The sequence below is a fragment of the Somniosus microcephalus genome, chromosome 28 (assembly GCF_052327205.1).
Source record: "Somniosus microcephalus isolate GS21.2 chromosome 28, FLI_Smic_1.0, whole genome shotgun sequence".
Lineage (NCBI taxonomy): Eukaryota > Metazoa > Chordata > Chondrichthyes > Squaliformes > Somniosidae > Somniosus > Somniosus microcephalus.
Genome location: NC_141014.1, coordinates 16,143,603 through 16,162,113, shown reverse-complemented (window position 1 = coordinate 16,162,113; position 18,511 = coordinate 16,143,603). Strand labels below are relative to the sequence as shown.

The 18,511-nt window shown below is 50.3% G+C and overlaps 1 protein-coding gene across 4 annotated transcripts in view; it reads right to left on the bottom strand.

Moving 5' to 3' along the window:
* Nucleotides 1-2,116: 2,116 nt before the first annotated feature.
* xpnpep3 (X-prolyl aminopeptidase 3, mitochondrial) overlaps nucleotides 2,117-18,511 on the bottom strand; it is a 67,182-nt gene continuing 50,787 nt past the window's right edge. For all 4 annotated transcript variants that reach the window (XM_085969510.1, XM_085969509.1, XM_085969512.1 and 1 more), the window contains 4 exons: nucleotides 14,775-14,860; nucleotides 9,233-9,416; nucleotides 4,939-5,059; nucleotides 2,117-3,650 (listed from right to left, as the gene is read on the bottom strand). In XM_085969510.1, the coding sequence (XP_085825636.1) occupies nucleotides 3,487-3,650; nucleotides 4,939-5,059; nucleotides 9,233-9,416; nucleotides 14,775-14,860 (555 nt within the window). In that variant the 3' untranslated portion in view covers nucleotides 2,117-3,486. The remainder of the gene's footprint in view (nucleotides 3,651-4,938; nucleotides 5,060-9,232; nucleotides 9,417-14,774; nucleotides 14,861-18,511) is intronic.

Genomic DNA, 18,511 nt, shown 5'->3' with positions numbered 1-18,511 from the left:
TGCTCCTCTCACCAGAGACTCTCTCTGTAGTAGCAGCAGCAGCACCTGTGGAACAAGGAAAACCTCACCGCACGGGACCGCCCCGTGAAACACCCGCCAGGCCAAGTCCCCAACAGACAGAGAGTGAGAGCCCCCCAAGGAAAACTTATATAGAAACATAGAAGATAGGAGTAGGCCATTCGGCCCCTCGAGCCTGCTCCACCATTCAGTGAGATCATGGCTGATCATCCAAATTCAGTACCCTGTCCCTGCCTTCTCCCCATATCCCTTGATCCCTTTAGCCTTAAGAAATATATCCAACTCCTTCTTGAATATATTTAATGAACTGGCCTCCACCGCCCTCTGTGGCAGAGAATTCCACAGGTTCACCACTCTCTGGGTGAAGAAATTCCTCCTCATCTCTGTCCTAAATGGCTTACCCCTTATCCTTAGACTATGACCCCTGGTTCTGGACTCCCCGACCATCGGGAACATCCTTCCTTCCATGGCAAGAACATCCTTCCTCAGATAAGTGGAGATTGGAGATCTCTTTAGCGAGGAAGATGGAGCTGAGGCTTTGGAGCCAGTGTGACCTTTACTGTAAAGAAGCCCCATCCCCGTGTGCTCTTTTGGTGCGATCAATAAACAAAAACTGCAGCTTAACAAAAACACATCAAACGAAACTTAACAAATTAAATTAAAATTTGGTTTCTGAGGGGTGATGATGCACTCCAGTCCCTGCGGTGCCGAGTCTTTGAAAGAGCTCTCCAATTAGTCCCACTCCCTCCCTGCTCTTTCCCCACAGCCCTGCAAATCTTTCCCCTCCAAGTATTTATCCAATTCCCTTTGAAAGTTACTATTGAATCAGCTTCCACCTGCTGCGTAAAATGTTATTTCCTCGTGCCTCCTCTGGTTCTTTTGCCAGTGTAGTGAGTGTGGGGAAATGCAGCAGCCATTTGGCACCAGTGACCTGTCACAAACCAGCAGGGATGAGTGTGAAAGATGCACAAATAGAGAGGGAAAAAATACAAAACGTAAAAGGTTCTAATAATAGATTTTATTGTTTCAAAAATAAAAGATCAGCTCAGGAGTCTGGAAAGCTCTGGCCTTTTACGGACAGTATCGCAGACAAAATACTGACAACGAGTTTTTTTCAACTGCGCAAGGTTTTATTTTCTTTCATTTCCGCTAAACTTTTGCCGTGCACATTTTTCTTGTGACTTTTATCGACTTTTGAAAAATGTAGGAAAAAAGAAAAAGACTTGCATTTCTGTAGCGCCTTTCATGACTAGTGTGACGGTTATATGATGCTCTTGCAAGGGAAAGACTTGCATTTATGTCGCACTTTTTGGGTCCTCAGGACGTCCCAAAGCGCTTTACAGCCAATTAAGTAGTTTTTGAAGTGGAGTCACTGTTGTAATGTGGGAAACGCGGTAGCCAATTTGCGCACAGCAAGCTCCCGCAAACAGCAATGTGATAATGACCAGATCATCTGCTTTTGTTATGTTGACTGAGGGATAAATATTGGCCCAGGACACCGGGGAGAACTCCCCTGCTCTTCTTCGAAATAGTGCCATGGGATCTTTTACGTCCACCTGATAGACGGCACCTCCGACAGTGCAGCACTCCCTCAGTACTGCACTGGGAGTGTTATAGCCTGGATTTTGTGCTCAAGTCTCTGGAGTGGGACTTGAACCCACGACCTTCTGACTCAGAGGCGAGAGAGTGCTGCCCACTGAGCCACGGCTGACAAAGCAGGACAAAAATCACCTTAAAAAAAAATTGCCAGGAAGTTACTTCCAGAAATAAAATGAGAACGTGGAGCTCTCAATATACACTGCTCCCGACCGAGACGGATCAATGAGCACCCATCACTCTCAGCCATAGCTCAGTTGAAGGAGTGCTGCACTGTCGGAGGAGCTGTCTTTCGGATGAGACGTTAAACCGAGGCCCAGTCTGTTCTCTCAGGTGGACGTAAAAGATCCCATGGCCACTATTTCGAAGAAGAACAGGGGAGTTCTCCCCGGTGTCCTGGCCAATATTTATCCCTCAACCAACATCACTAAAAGCAGATGATCTGCTCATTATCACATTGCTGTTTGCTGTGCGCAAATTGGCTGCTGTATTTCCTACATTACAACAGTGACTACACTTCAAAAAGTACTTCATTGGCTGTAAAGCGCTTTGGGACGTCCGGTGGTCGTGAAGGGCGCTATAGAAATGCAAGTCTTTCTTTCTTTCAGTACCACACAAAGCCACTGGAGGGGTTTAACCGCTGAGGTCAGACACTAGCTGTGCTTACGCCAAAATAATAGGTGGGAAAGATTACAATGAAAATAAATCTCACTTCTGTAATCAGATGATAAATGTTTGGAATGAGTTGCCGGCTCGTGCAGATTCATGACAAGTGTTCAAAGGGGAGCTGAACGAGTTCCTGACTGTAGCGGATATCACAGTGTAAAGGTGGATGGGGTATTGGGTGATGTTCCTCACGGTCACTGTGGTCTCCTGGAATTCGTTTTGATCGCCTTCGGAAGTGGGAGAGGAACTTCCCAGATTTATTTCCCCTGAATTGGCCGAGGGTTTTTGCCTCTGCCTGGAGATAGTGTGCTCGCTGGCGGGTGTCGGTCAGTGGGGATCACGATGCTTTGTTGTCCCGTGACGGTATGGGACCAGCTCAGTGCACCAGCTGAGCAGTTCTGGGCCCCACACCGTAGGAAGGATATATATTGGCCTCGGAGGGAGTGCAGCGTAGGTTTACCAGAATGATAGCCGGACTCCAAGGGTTAAATTACGAGGAGAGATTACACAAACTAGGGTTGTATTCCCTGGAATTTAGAAGGTTAAGGTGATTTGATCGAAGTTTTCAAGATATTAAGGGGAACTGATAGGGTAGATAGAGAGAATCTATTTCCGCTGGTTGGGGTGTCTAGGACTAGGGGGGCAGAGTCTAAAAATTAGAGCCAGACCTTTCAGGAGTGAAATTAGGAAACACTTCTACACACAAAGGGTGGTAGAAGTTTGGAACTCTCTTCTGCAATTGATGCTAGATCAATTGTTCATTTTAAATCTGAGATTGATAAGATTTTTGTTAACCAAAGGTATTAAGGGATATGGGCCAAAGGCGGGTATATGGAGTTAGGTCACAGATCAGCCATGATCTCATTGAATGGCGGAGCAGGCTCGAGGGGCTGAAAGGCCTCCTCCTGTTCCTATGTTTTCCTGTCCATCATTTTAATTAATAAAAAAGTTCTCAAGTATTGCTCCTATGCCTTGCAGCATCACCTGGTTCAGTGGCTGCAATCCACACCACTCATTGCTATATAATCTTCTGTCCTGGAGGATAGATAAATACTATTGTGAGTTTGACGTATCTGGACAGGCTGACATGCCACGCAGAGCCAGCACTAACTGGATTCACTCTTGATCTTCTCTGTCACTTGCAGCAACTCATGATAAATGTCTGAATCGTCGAGGTGTCCAGTGTCCACTGCAAAGAGCTGCTCGTTAATGGGGGGCCCAGATCTGTTTTAATTCAAACAATTCCTTGGGACAGTCTGCAGAAAGAATGACCGGTGCCTCCTCCGTTATCAAAACGTCGTCCTCGATCCGAATTCCGATTCCCCGAAATCTTGGCGGAGCCGAGGTGTCATCTTCTGGGATGTAGATTCCTGTAGTGGAAAGAATGATACCAAAACCACATTTACCAGAGGCACGGTGAGGGTCAAGGTTTGAAGTAAAATAATCACTGTGGTAGGGGAACTGGTGCATAGAGTGGAGTGTGTGGGACGATGTAGGTTAACATCTTACAGCATGAATTCCCAACGTCAAAGTGACTGTTGCAGAGGGCAGGCATTTGCCTGGAGGGTAGGAGGGAGGCTGGAGAGAGAGGACGAAGAGGGAGAAAGAAAGAGAGGGAGAGAGAGAAAGAGAAAGGGAGAAAGAGAAAGAAAGAACTGGTATTTATACCAAGAGAAAGGGGACCAGCTCTAGTGCCTCTTTTCTTGGTAGCTTTAACTTGTAGATCAAATGAAGATATACCCCGCTACTAGGAGGTAGGGGCCTCAAGCAGAGAGGGGGGGGGGGTCTGGGGGAGGGGGGCAAAGGGCCACGAATGGCCATGGATGGAGTTTCAGAAAGCTGCCAAGTGCCACCTTGAAAAGACCCAGTTAAGATATAATTTCTTTACGCCGAGGGTACCGAACATGTGGACTAGTTTAAACCAGGGAGGCTGTGGAAGTGGAGGCTCTTATAAACTTTAAGAGGTCGATGAATAAATATTTGTTGAAGAGTATGACAGTTAAAGTGGTGTAAGAAGTCTGTGACCTTCTGGACTGGCCCAATTGATGGAGACAATCACTTCCCATCCATTGTAGTAATATATTTCTAAGGAGACTGGGACATATTAAGGGGGGGGGAAAGAGTTAGTCGGAACAGTATGTTTTGATAACCATGGTCTCCTGGAGCCTGGTGGCCTTTTAACACCTTTCTTTTTCTGTATTACCTGGTGTGGAACTGAACCCTCAGGCCACATAAAGACAGCAATGAGGGGCGGAATCTCAGTCACATTACTAGTTATATTTTGCTGGAGAAATCACCCCACTTTTATCGGGAGACGTTGCTGTAGTTTCGGATATGAGTTCTGTTTGCTGTAGTTCGTAGAGACTCTTTTTAAATAGACTCTGTAGACTGCTGTAGATTGACAGACAGACAAATAGTCTGACAGATCGACTGACAGGCATAGTGACAAATGTGTTTTATTGCAATTAAATGTAACAATTTTGTTATTTGAAGTGGACCGGAAGTGAACGATATTGCAGATTATGATTATTTGAACATAGGTTAGAATTTGGCTCGAGACATGTGCTAAACGAGCTGTTGGGCGCTCATCCTGATCATTGAGCTTGTACTGCGCAGGACTCCGCTTTATAAACCTACTGTCAGCCCTAAATTTCTTACCAGGTTCGATAGTCACCACCATGCCTGGCTGCAGGGCTATGGACCGTGAGATGTCCGGTGTGTCGTGGACGTCCATCCCCAGGTAATGTCCGACGTGGTGTGGGCAGTACCTCCGAACAGCCTGGAGGAAGAGGACATAGAACAGAACTTTGCTTCAGTAACCATGGCAAAATCTCAATGTCAAAAATGTGTTAAATATATAACAAGATTATTTCCCCTCGTCGCATAATAACCATTTTTTTTATTTATACAGCGCCTTTCACACCCTCAGGATGTTCCACAGGGGAACAGATAGGGTAGATAGAGAGAAACTATTTCCGCTGGTTGGGGAGTCTAGGACTAGGGGGCAGAGTCTAAAAATTAGAGCCAGACCTTTCAGGAGTGAAATTAGGAAACACTTCTACACACAAAGGGTGGTAGAAGTTTGGAACTCTCTTCCGCAAACAGCAATTGATGCTAGATCAATTGTTAATTTTAAATCTGAGATTGATAAATTTTTGTTAACTAAAGGTATTAAGGGATATGGGGCAAAGGTGGGTATATGGAGTTAGGTGGCAGATCAGCCATGATCTCATTGAATGGCGGAGCAGGCTCGAGGGGCTGAATGGCCTCCTCCTGTTCTTACTTCAGAGATAATGAATTACTTTTGAAGTGCAGTTACGAGGGGTCATAAATATAAGATAGTCCATAATAAATACAATGAATCCAATAAGGAATTCTGGGGAAAATTCTGAACCCAGGGGGTGGTGAGAAGGTGGAACTCGCTGCCACAGGGAGTAGTTTGAGGCGAATAGAATAGATGCATTTAAGGGGAAGCTAGGTAAGTACGTCATGGGAATGTCAGCTGTGGCTCAGTGGGCAGCACCTTTGCCTCGGAGTCAGAAGGTTGTGGGTTCAAGTCCCACTCCAGAGACTTGAGCAGAAAAATCTAGGCTGACACTCCAGTGAGGGAGTGCTGCAATGGCGGAGGTGCTGCCTTTCGGATGAGACGTTAAACCGAGGCCCCGTCTGCTCTCTCAGGTGAACGTAACAGATCCTGTGGCACTATTTGAAAGAAGAGCAGGGGAGTGTCCTGGGCCAAAATTTATTCCCCAATCAACATCGCTAAAAATCAGATTATTATCTGGTGATTATCACATTGCTCAAACTGGCTGCCGCGTTTCCCACATTACAACACTTCAAAACTTTCATCGGCTAGAGCGCTTTGGGACATCCAGTGGTTGTGAAAGGCGTTATATAAGGAGAAAGGAATAGAAGGATATGCAGATAGGGTGGGAGGATGCTCGTGTGGAGCGTAAGCACCAGCAGTTGGGCTGAATGGCCCGTTTCTGTGCTGTAAACACTATGTCATTTGTGCACAGCAAGATCCCACAGACAGCAAATGAGGTAAGTGACCAGTTAAACTGTTTTTAGTGGTGTTGGTTGAGGAATAAATCTTGGCCCCGCCCTTCCATTATGTCCACCTAAACAGGCAGACGGGGCCTCAGTTTAATGTCTCACCTGAAAGACGGCACCTCCGACAGTGCGGCACTCCCTCAGTCTAGATTACAAGCTCAAGCCCTGGAGTGAGGCCTGGTATAGTGGGGTAAAGGCAACGCTAGAACATACGGACCAAAGGTTGTATCTCAGTCCGTGCTGAGATTTCTGCCAGAGCATCTGTTTGTGGGATCTTGCTGTGCACAAACTGGCTACAAGACACCGACGACACTTCAAAAAGAATTCATTGGCTGTACAACTCTTTGGGACATCCTGAGGATGTGAAAGGTGCTATATAGATGCAAGTTCCTTCTTTCTTTCATTGACTGGGCTCCTGCAGATTAGTACAGTGTGAGGCTCACGCCACAGTTGCCCACACTAGGAGCTCCCAAACTCAGAGGGGTCACCTGTGGAATAGAGAAGATCATAGGGTGACTCTAGCTGGGCCGCTCGCATTAATCTATTTTTGTCTTTCAGCTGCTGACTGACTTGCTGTGTACTTGCAGCTCTTCATGTTTTTAATTATTGGGTTACAGACTGGCAGTGCCAGCAGCCTCGGAGCAGGTCTCCTGCTCTGCCCTCTTCCCTGGAAAATCAGCAGGAATGTCCTGCTCTTTGCCCTCGGCAATACAGCCGTCGTTCCCTCCTCCAGACCACTGTCCTGTGACCCTTGCTGTGCTCTCTGATCCGCGGGCGTGGACAGGACCCGCCTTAGCAGTGACGCCCCCCTCACTGATGAATAGCCTCACTGTTCAGGCTCAGCCACAGAATGGCCACTTGGGTGAGGTTCTGGAGGGATGCAGTATCCATGGAAACGTAGCCCTCCCCCCCACCAGAGTCGGTGCCTTGTGCTGAGGAGGGAAGAAAGTTTGCGCACAGCCGAATGGCAGTTGTGCTGAGTTTGTTACCTCTAGACTTGACTATTCCAACGCACTCCTGGCTGGCCTCCCACGTTCTACCCTCCGTAAACTTGAGGTCATTCAAAACTCGGCTGCCTGTGTCCTAACTCGCACCGAGTCCCGTTCACCCATCACCCCTGTGCTCGATGACCTACATTGGCACCCGGTCCGGCAACGCCTCAATTTTAAAATGCTCATCCTTGTTTTCAAGTCCGTCCATGGCCTCGTCCCTCCCTGTCTCCGTAACCTCCTCCAGCCCCACAACCCTCTGAGATCTCTGCGCTCCTCCAATTTTGGCCTCTTGAGCATCCCCGAATTTTTATCGCTCCACCATTGGCGGCCGTGCCTTCAGCTGCCCGGGCCCTAAGCTCTGGAATTCCCTCCCTAAATCTCTCCGCCTCTCCACCTCTCTCTCCTCCTTTAAGACTCTCCTTAAAACCTACCTCTTTGACCAAGCTTTTGGTCATCTGCCCTAATTTCTCATGTGTCTCGGGGAGCGATTTTGTTAATGGGGGCGCGTTGGAGGCGGGACTGCTGCTTGGCAGGTCGATGTCCCGCCTCCCATCGATTTGTGGCTAACCCACGCTATTTTCTCTTGATTGACCTTGTTAAGCCCGCCCAGCGGGCTCAGCAGGCCAATTAAGGGAAAGCCGGTTGCAGATAACGTCAGCGTATGACGTTTCATCTGTCAAAAATTTTTGACAGATGAATTGTCATCGTTTGACAGCTGTGTGAAACTGTCAAATAGTGACATTATCTGTAGTCTGTAATTCAAGACCTCATCAAACAGAAATGAGATGGTTGTTGCATCTGAGAATGCAATGGCCATCTCTCATCTGCAACACGGAGGTCCGAGACTCTCCGCATACAAACCGACTGAAGCCTGCAGGAAGAAACAAATGTAAGTACACCTTTAAAAACACTTTGCACTTACCTCAGATACTCACCTGTACACTCTTGCACCCATCACTTACCTTCACCGCGCACTTTTGCACCAACCCCCGCAGACCCACTACTCGCCTCGCTGAGCTGGCGGGTTTTGGAGCCTTCGGGAAGTCCGCACTTGTGAGGGCAAAGAGGGGATAATCCTATTTTTTGCCTGTTAACAGGCAGTTAATAGGCTTTTAATCCCTTCCCTTCCCGCCTCCCAGCGCGGGACGGCTACCCGCCTCCTAGGAAGATGGCATGGAGGCAGGTTGGGGGCGGGTTGGGCACCCGCCCACAAAATCTGCCATTTTCCCAGCAGTCCCGCTTCCATACCTGCCTCCCCAGGGCTGGCAAAATTGCCCTCTCGGTGTCAAATTTTGTTTGATAACGCTCCTGTGAAGTAACTAGGGACGTTTTGATACGTTAAAGGCCCTATATAAATGCAAGCAGTTGTTGTTAAGTGTAGATTCACAGGCATAGAACTGGTGTCCTATCACTTAATATAAAATTCTGACAGGACTGGACAGACTAGATGCAAGAAGGATGTTCCCGATGGTCGGGGAGTCCAGAACCAGGGGTCACAGTCTAAGGATAAGGGGTAGGCCATTTAGGACAGAAATGAGGCGGAATTTCTTCACCCAGAGAGCGGTGAACCTGTGGAATTCTCTACCACAGAAGGCAGTAGAGGCCAATTCATTAAATATATTCAAGAAGGAGTTGGATATATTTCTTAAGGCTAAAGGGATCAAGGGGTATGGGGAGAAAGCAGGGACAGGGCACTGAATTTGGATGATCAGCCATGATCGCATTGAATGGCGGAGCAGGCTCGAGGGGCCGAATGGCCCACTCCTGCTCCTATCGTCTATGTTTCTGTGTAATGCTAATGTGCAGCCCCCTCGCCTCCCAATGGTTTACGAACTCCACTGTAACTGCCCCCCCCAGTCAGTGAGCTTAACCTACAGGTTATAAACATATCAGGTCTTGGCGTTAACCTTGTAAGCGTCGAGCTGCTTGAACTGCTCCTGCAGGAACCCCAGGTCTTTCAGCTTCTGTCCGAGCGCGGTCAGCATGAAAGCGTAGATGTTCTCCAGACTGATCCCAGGAGTGCAGAGACTCAGGCAAGACTTCTGAACATCAAGGACGGCCTGGTACAGCTCGGACTGAGGCCCCATGAAGCTGCAACAGAACAAATAACTACTTAGGATTTTCCATCAGGGTATCAGCAAGGATGAATTCAGACTTGTATGTGCCACACATTTTCACAGCAAGGAGCTTAGGAGAATTAGTAATCCAGAGGCCTGGACTAATGGTCCAGGGACGTGAGTTCAAATCCCACCACGGCAGCTGGGGAATTTAAATTCAGTTAATTAAATAAATCTGGAATTAAAAAGCTAGTATCAGTAATGGTGACCAGGAAACTATCGGATTGTCGTAAAAACCCAACTAATGTCCTTTAGGGAAGGAAATCTGCCGTCCTTACCCAGTCTGGCCTATATGTGACTCCAGACCCACAGCAATGTGGTTGACTCTTAACTGCCCTCTGAAATGGCCGAGCAAGTCACTCAGTTGTAAAAACCCGCTACAAAAAATAATAAGAATAAAACGGACGGACCATCCGGCATTGACCTCGGCACCGGCTACAGACACGACAACTGCACACCCAGCCCTGTCAACCCTGCAAAGTCCTCCTCACCAACATCTGGGGACTTGTGCCAGAGATTAGTCAAGCAACACCCTGACATAGTCATACTCACAGAATCATACCTTTCATCCAATGTCCTGAACTCCTCCATCACCATCCCTGGGTATGTCCCGTTCCACCGCAGGACAGACCCACCAGGGGTGGTGGCACAGTGGTGTACAGTCGGGAAGGAGTGGCCCTGGGAGTCCTCAACATTGACTCCGGACCCCATGAATTCTCATGGCTTCAGGTCAAGCGTGGGCAAGGAAACCTCCTGCTGATTACCACCTACCGCCCACTCTCAGCTGATGAACTCCTCCATGTTGAACACCACTTGGAAGAAGCACTAAGAGTAGCAAGGGCACAGAATGTACTCTGGGTGGGGGACTTCAATGTCCATCACCAAGAGTGGCTCGGTAGCACCATTACTGATCAAACTGGCCGAGTTCTGACAGACATAACTGCCAGGCTGGGTCTGCGACAGATGGTGAGGGAACCAACACGAGGGAAAAACCTACTTTACCTCGTCCTCACCAATCCACCTGTCGCAGATGCATCTGTCCATGACAGCATTGGTAGCAGTGACCAGCGCACAGTCATAGTGGAGACGAAGTCCTGTCTTCACACTGAGGACACCCTCCATCGTGTTGTGTGGCACTACCACATTGCTAAATGGGATAGATTCAGAACAGATCTAGCAGCTCAAAACTGGGAATCCATGAGGCGCTGTGGGCCATCAGCAGCAGCAGAATAGTATTCCACCACAATCTGTAACCTCATGGCCCAGCATATCCCTCACTCTACCATTACCATCAAGCCAGGGGACCAATCCTGGTTCAATGAGGAGTGTAGAAGAGCACGACAGGAGCAGCACCAGGCGTACCTAAAAATGAGGTACCAACCTGGGGAAGCTGCAACACAGGACTACATGCATGCTAAACAGCGAAAGCAGCATGCTATAGACAGAGCTAAGTGATCCCACAATCAACGGATCAGATCAAAGCTCTGCAGTTCTGCCACATCCACTCGTGAATGGTGGTGGATCATTAAACAACTAACGGGAGGAGGAGGCTCCATGAATATCCCCATCCTCAATGATGGTGGAGCCCAGCACGTGAGTGCAAAAGACAAAGCTGAAGCGTTTGCAACCATCTTCAGCCAGAAGTGCCGAGTAGATGATCCATATCAGCTTCCTCCTGAGGTCCCCACCACCACAGAAGCCAGTCTTCAGCCAATTCGATTCACTCCACATGATATCAAGAAATGGCTGAGCGCGCTGGATACAGCAAAGGTTCTGGGCCCCGACAACATCCCAGCTATCGTCCCCTACAAGTCACACACCAACCTGACTTGAAAATATATCGCCGATCCTTCATCGTCGCTGGGTCAAAATCCTGGAACTCCCTCCCTAACAGCACTGTGGGAGTACCTTCACCACACGGACTGCAGCGGTTCAAGAAGGTGGCTCACCACCACCTTCTCGAGGGCAATTAGGGGTGGGCAATAAATGTTGGCCTTGCCAGCGACACTCACATCCCATGAACGAATAAAAAAAAAACCTTACCACGGGTACCGTGTTACTGCGGGTACACTGTTACGTCTCCTTTGCTCTTCCTGGTCCTGCTCTCCAGTACTTAGTGGTTCCACAGTGAGAAATGTTAATGTTCAAGACCTTTCTGTACAGATGGGAGTGATGATGGAACCCATGTGTACCTGTTCACCTGCCTGTATGTTTGCCCCTCGTTATATGGCTTCACAGGAACGGCAGAACAATCAGAGGTCAGAGCCTCCACGGAACCGGCAACAAGCGGTCAACATTGCCTGTCTCCGCCCTTATCTCAGTTCATCCGCTGCTGAAACCCACATCCATGCCTTTGTTACCTCCAGACTTGACTATTCCAACGCACTCCTGGCCGGCCTCTCACCTTGCACCCTCCGTAAACTTGAGCTCATCCGAAACCCTGCTGCCCCGTGTCCTAACTCGCATCAGGTCCCGTTCACCCATCACCCCTGTGCTCACTCACCTACATTGGCTCCCGGTCCGGCAACACATCCGATTTTAAAATTCTCATCCTTGTTTTCAAATCCCTCCATGGCCTCGCCTGTCCCTATCACTGTAATCTCCTCCAGCCCCACAACCAGTGTTCCCTGCGCACTGCTCCAGGGAACCCGGCAGCCAGCTTGCCGGCATTTCAATGTAAAAACTGCACATGCGGGGCCGCACAAGGCCAAAAAAAATTACACGGAACATAACCTACAACCCTCCGAGACCTCTGCGATCCTCCAATTCTTCCCTCTTGTGCATCCCTGATTTTCATCGCTCCACCATTGGCGGCCGTGCATTCAGCTGTCCAGGCCCTAAGCTCTGGAATTCCCTCCCTAAAACTCTCTGCCTAACAGGGGCACCCGCGCCGACAGCGGCACCCGCGCCGACAGCGGCACCCGCGCCGACAGGGGTACCCTGCCTGCACTGACAGGGGTACCCTGCCCGCACTGACAGCGACACCCGCACCGATAGGGGCACCCGCACCGACAGGGGCACCCGCACCCGCACCAACAGGGACACCCGCACCGACAGGGACACCCGCACCGACAGCGGCACCCGCACCGATAGGGGCACCCGCACCGACAGGGGCACCCGCACCGACAGCGGCACCCGCACTGACAGGGGCACCCGCACCGACAGGGGTACCCAGCCTGCACTGACAGGGGTACCCTGCCCGCACTGACAGCGACACCCGCATCGATAGGGCCACCCGCACCGACAGGGGCACCCGCACTGACAGGGGTACCCTGCCCGCACTGACAGCAACACCCGTACCGACAGGGACACCCGCACTGACAGCGGGTACCCTGCCTGCACTGACAGGGACACCCGCACTGACAGCGGGTACCCTGCCCGCACCGACAGCGACACCCGCACCGACAGGGGCACCCGCACCGACAGAGGCACCCTGCCCGCACTGACAGCAACACCCGCACCGACAGGGGCACCCGCACCGACAGGGACACCCGCACTGACAGCGGGTACCCTGCCCGCACTGACAGGGACACCCGCACTGACAGGGACACCCGCACTGACAGCGGGTACCCTGCCCGCACTGACAGGGACACCCGCACTGACAGCGGGTACCCTGCCCGCACCGACAGGGACACCCGCACTGACAGGGGTACCCTGCCCGCACTGACAGGGACACCCTCACTGACAGGGACACCTGCACTGACAGCGGGTACCCTGCCCGCACCGACACCCGCGCCGACAGGGACACCCGCGCCGACAGCGGGTACTCGCGCCGACAGGGACACCCGCGCCGACAGGGACACCCGCGCCGACAGGGGTACCCGCGCCGACAGCGGGTACCCGCGCCGACAGGGACACCCGCACCGACAGGGACACCCGCACCGACAGGGACACCCGCACTGACAGGGACACCGCAGGAACAGTGTATCCGCAGTAACGGGGATATTCACAATCACCTGTCAGCTCTGTGTAATCCCACCAATGATAACTAACCTTCCTCTGCCATGCACAGATCCAGTAGGGGGTTTGTTATCGGGTTTCTGCTGCTCTGCAGGGAGACTGGCAACAATTGGGTTTCCACGGTTGGCTCCCAATGTGAGGGAAAATCTTCATTCCAGTGACACCCCTGGAACCTGTATGTGTGCTGATCCCCCTGGACAATATTTATTCTTCAATCAACATCACTTATAAAAAGATTATCTGATCATTATCACATTGCTGTTTGTGGGAGCTTGCTGTGCGCAAATTGGCTGCCGCGTTTCCTACCCTCACCTCCGAGTCAGAAGGTTGTGGGTTCAAATCCCACTCCTGCGACTTGACTGCAAAAATCTAGGCTGACACTCCAGTGCAGTGCTGAGGGTGTGCTGCACTGTCGGAAGTGCTGTCTTTTGGATGAGATGTTAACCCAAGTCCCCGTCTGCTCTCTCAGGTGGATGTTAAAGATCCTGTGGCACTATTTTGAAGAAGAGCAGGGGAGTTCTCCCCGGTGTCCTGGCCAATATTTATCCCTTAATCAACATCGCAAAAACAGATGATCTGGTCATTATCACATTGCTGTCTGTGGGAGCTTGCTGTGCGCAAATTGGCTGCCGCGTTTCCCACGTTACAACAGTGACTACACTTCAAAAAGTACTTCATTGGCTGTGAAGCGCTTTGGGACGTCCGGTGGTCGTGAAAGGCGCTATAGAAATGCACATCTTTCTTTCTTTGACGCTGGGTGTAGGCATAATCAGGATCGGCACTGATGCCCCTGTGGTTAACTAGTCTGTTGCCGCTCAGTGTCCAGGGTAACTCGAGAAATTGCAACCTGGGCAGGTTAGCAGAGGATGGCTGAGGCTCACTGAGGCTCCCACAAACAGCAATGTGATAATGATCAGATAATCTTTTTATAAGAGGCTCGCTTACATCATTACATAAATTTAAAACAGAAATAGACAGTTTCCTAGAAGTAAAGGGAATTAAGGGTTACGGGGAGCGGGCAGGAATTTGGACATGAGTCTAGGTTTGGATCGGTCATGGCCCTGTGGGTAGCGGAGCGGGCCCAGGGGCCGTGTAGCCTGATCCTGCTCCTATTTCGTGTGTCTAATTCTGTTAGATTCAGGAGATGGTTCTGTGATAGTGGATTGGCGGTTAGGATCAGATCAGCCATGATCTTATTAAATGGCGGAGCAGGCTCGAGGGGCCGATTGGCCTACTCCTGCTCCTATTTCTTATGTTCTTATGTTCTTAAACATACCTAGCGTGAGGAAATCCTTCGCAAAGCGAGGGAAAGAACTGGTGGAAATTTTAAAAGAAACATTTGGCCTGGGAGTGAATTTGAACTGTGTCTCACCTTCCATTGATGGGCCAGACCCGAGTGACATCACTGACGTAGCCGGAATACTCACATCCTCCATCCAATAAGACCATCTCCCCATCCTGGGAAAAGAGTGGAATAAGTGGGTTAATATAGGAACAGGAGGAGGCCATTCAGCCCTCGGGCCTTTTCCGCCATTCAATGAGATCATGGCTGATCTGTATCTTGACTCCATCTACCCGCCTTGGTTCCGTCACCCTAAATACCCTTACCCAACAAAAATCTATCAATCTCAGATTTGAAATTTTCAATTGACTTTCAGCCTCAACGGCTTTTTGGGGGAGAGAGTTCCAGATTTCCACTGCCCTTTGTGTGAAGAAGTGCTTCCTGACATCACCCCTGAACGGCTGTAGTAAAGTGTCTCAAGGTGCTTCACAGGGGCGTTATTAGACAAAATTTGACACCGAGCTACATGAGATGTTAGGACAGGTGACCAAAAGCTTGGTCCAAGAGGGAGGTTTTAACGAGCCTCTTGAAGGAAGAGAGAGAGAGGCGGAGAGGCTTAAGGATGGAATCCCAGAGCTTAGGGCCCAGGCAGCTGAAGGCACGGCCGCCAATGGTGGAGCGATTAAATTCGGGAAATCGCAAGAGGCTAGAATTGGAGGAGCGCAGAGATCTCGGAGGATTGTAGGGCTGGAGGAGATTACAGAGATAGGGAGGGGTGAGGCAATGGAGGGATTTGAACCTGAACAGGCTCGAGGGGCTGAATGGCCTACTCCTGTTCCTACTTTCCTGTGACAAGTACAACAGCACAAACAAGCTGTATAAATGTGCAACACCCAGTATTACACTTTGCCAAAATGCTGCTAATTATCCAGAGCATGTAGGATGGCAGCATTTTCGAAGTAATGATCACAGGAGTATTGATAAAATAAGGAGAAGCAAGAGAAGGTTGTGATGGTGGAGAGATAGTTTAGAGACAAGAGCCCAGAAATTCGGGTCCCCACGGGTGAGTATGCGCTGGGTACTCATGCGTAGGCCCAACGAAAGTGCTGGTTTCGTGCATGCACTGCGCATGCGCGGGAAACCGGAACTTCCGTTCCCTTCAAGGAAGGGGTTCACAGGTTGAACGCGTGCGCCTGGAACTTACGTTTATTTTGCAGGTTTCTCCGGGAGGGTAAGTCTCCAGGAGTTACATTTTTAAAAAGCAGTCAAGGTAAGTGATGAATTAAGTAAAATTAAAACATTTTTTTCCCCACAGGTTTATTATTTTTAAATACTTTAAAGAAAGGTAAGTTTATTTTAGCCCCGTTAGAAACTGTAATTAATTTTTTCAAAAATTTAAATTATTGTTTAAAAGTTATTTTATGTAATTTATAGTTATTTTTAAAATGTGATGTTTTTAAAAAATTTATTTGAAGTTTTAGTTACGTTTTGGGGCTGATTTGTATTTATAGTTTTGACAGCTCTCCATGGCCCACGTGATCCCAGGGGACGCTTCGAACTAACTGCGCCCCTGGGATACGCAAGCACTGCGCGCCGGCAGTTGGAGCAGGCCCAGGATCGGAACCCCACACGGTCCCACAGCACAATGGCCGGAGCGCTAGCTAAGTGCAGGTCGGAGGCTTGCACCCGCGGGAAGCCTCCGACCCCAATTTCTGGGCCAAGAGGTGGGAGAGCGATCAGACATTTTCAAAATCGCCAGAAGACATGATAGATTGACCAAAGTTGACTGTGAGTGGTAATTCTAGATATGAGGGGCGCGAAATTCGGTTACGCCTATTTTGGGGGCGGTAACTGAGTTAAGGCCAGATATTTAGCACCCAGCGTGGAAGTACCGCCCCGGCCGCTAAATTCGGCTTACCGCCCCGCACAAAAATTGGAGCGCAATGTCGGGCGCTCCACTTCCTGGTGGGGTGGTAACCGCGGCGATGTCGGGGCGCGATCGGCAGAACACTGCCACGTTTCAGCAACCCTCCCTTTCAGTTAAAGGAGAAGGCCGCTGCGCACTCTGCAGGGCCTCCGATGGCCCAGACTAGGCCACCAGGGCGGTGTGGTGTCTTGGCAGCAGCCCGGAGCCGAGACGCGGTGCCGGGCTGTACGATGGCGGCCTGGGCCACGCCACGGCCCACCACGGAGGGCCGACCTGCAGGTTGGCCAAAAAAAAGAACATGGAGGCGCGGATCGCGGCCGCACCTCCCCTTTAAATACCGCCCCCCCCCGAGCGGTGGTCGACCTGGTTCGCGGCCTGCGCTGAAATCGTCCGTGGCAGCCTTGCGGGGTGCAGCCGAATTTCTGCCGCGGGGCGGTAAGGGGACACGTCAGAGCGCTAAGAGGTCGTGGCGCACGGCGATGCCATCATCGATGGTGGCACAGCAGCCTGGGCTGCTACCAGCGGGGGTGCGGTGCTATCGGGTTACACCTCAACAACGCCCCGCCGAATTTCTCGGGAGACGCTTTTTTCGCCCCCCCCCCTCCGGGCGATAAGCCCCTTGCACCCCGTTAGCGCCCCCCGGAGGTGCAAACAGCAGGCGCAAAGGAGCCGAATTTCTCACCGAGGAATGGTGCTTTGCAAAACCACACCCCACCACCATGGAGAAAGCACACTGATACTCTGTCACACCATGGCACTAAAAAAGGTGAAGCTCCCTTTTCCGAACAGTGTCAGCCGTGGCTCAGTGGGCAGCACTCTCGCCTCTGAGTCAGAAGGCTGTGGGTTCAAGTTCCCACTCCAGAGACTTGAGCACAAAAATCCAGGCTGACACTCCAGTGCAGTGCTGAGGGAGTGCTGCACTGTCGGAGGTGCTGTCTTTCAGATGAGACGTTAAACCGAGGCCCTGTCTGCTCTCTCAGGTGGATGTAAACGATTCCATGGCACTACTTCGAAGAAGAGCAGGGGAGTTCTCCCCGGTGTCCTGCCCAATATTTATCCCTCAATCAACATCACTAAAACTGATTATCTGGTCATTATCACATTGCTGTTCGTGGGAGCTTGCTGTGCGCAAATTGGCTGCATTCCCTACATTACAACAGTGACTACACTTCAAAAGTTCTTCATTGGCTGTAAATTGCTTTGGGACGTCTGGTGGTCGTGAAAGGCGCTATAGAAATGCAAGTCTTTCTTTCAAACTCATGTACATCTTAAGAAAAGTTGTTCTTCTCTGGGTGAAATTCTGTGGGTGTGGGTGTCAGCACTGAGGAGTGGGAGACTGTTGGTATCCTCGACTCTGCCCCAACAGTGGACCCGTATCCTAACTGCAGAGCACTCCCTGCTTTACCATTAAACATTTCTGCTTTGCACATCGTCCTGACTTATTTCTCTCCGAGTAAGACTCCCAATTATCTGCAGTTCTATTCCCATTAGGAACTAAATTCATACTGGTCACCTACAGCTGGTCTCCCTCCTCCTCCCCTCTCCTGAGGGTGTTGGCTCTTTGCTCAGGTACAGATACAGAGGCACTGGGCATCCGCTGGTACCTTGTCAAAGTGGACTTTTTTTCAATGCCTGTACCCTGGCAGTAAGTGTTCGCTCACAGGGGAAGTCACTCTCAAGCCTAATCCCGTTCTCACCCAATGGCCACATATGCGCACTTCCAGCAGCATCCTGACTGCATTTATCCTTCTCTTATGCTGAGGCCAAATTTAAAAAAAAAATTGTTTGTGGGATGTGGGCATCGCTGGCAAGGCCAGCATTTATTGCCCATCCCTAATCGCCCTTGAGAAGGTGGTGGTGAGCCTCCCTCTTGAACCGCTGCAGCCCGTGTGGTGAAGGT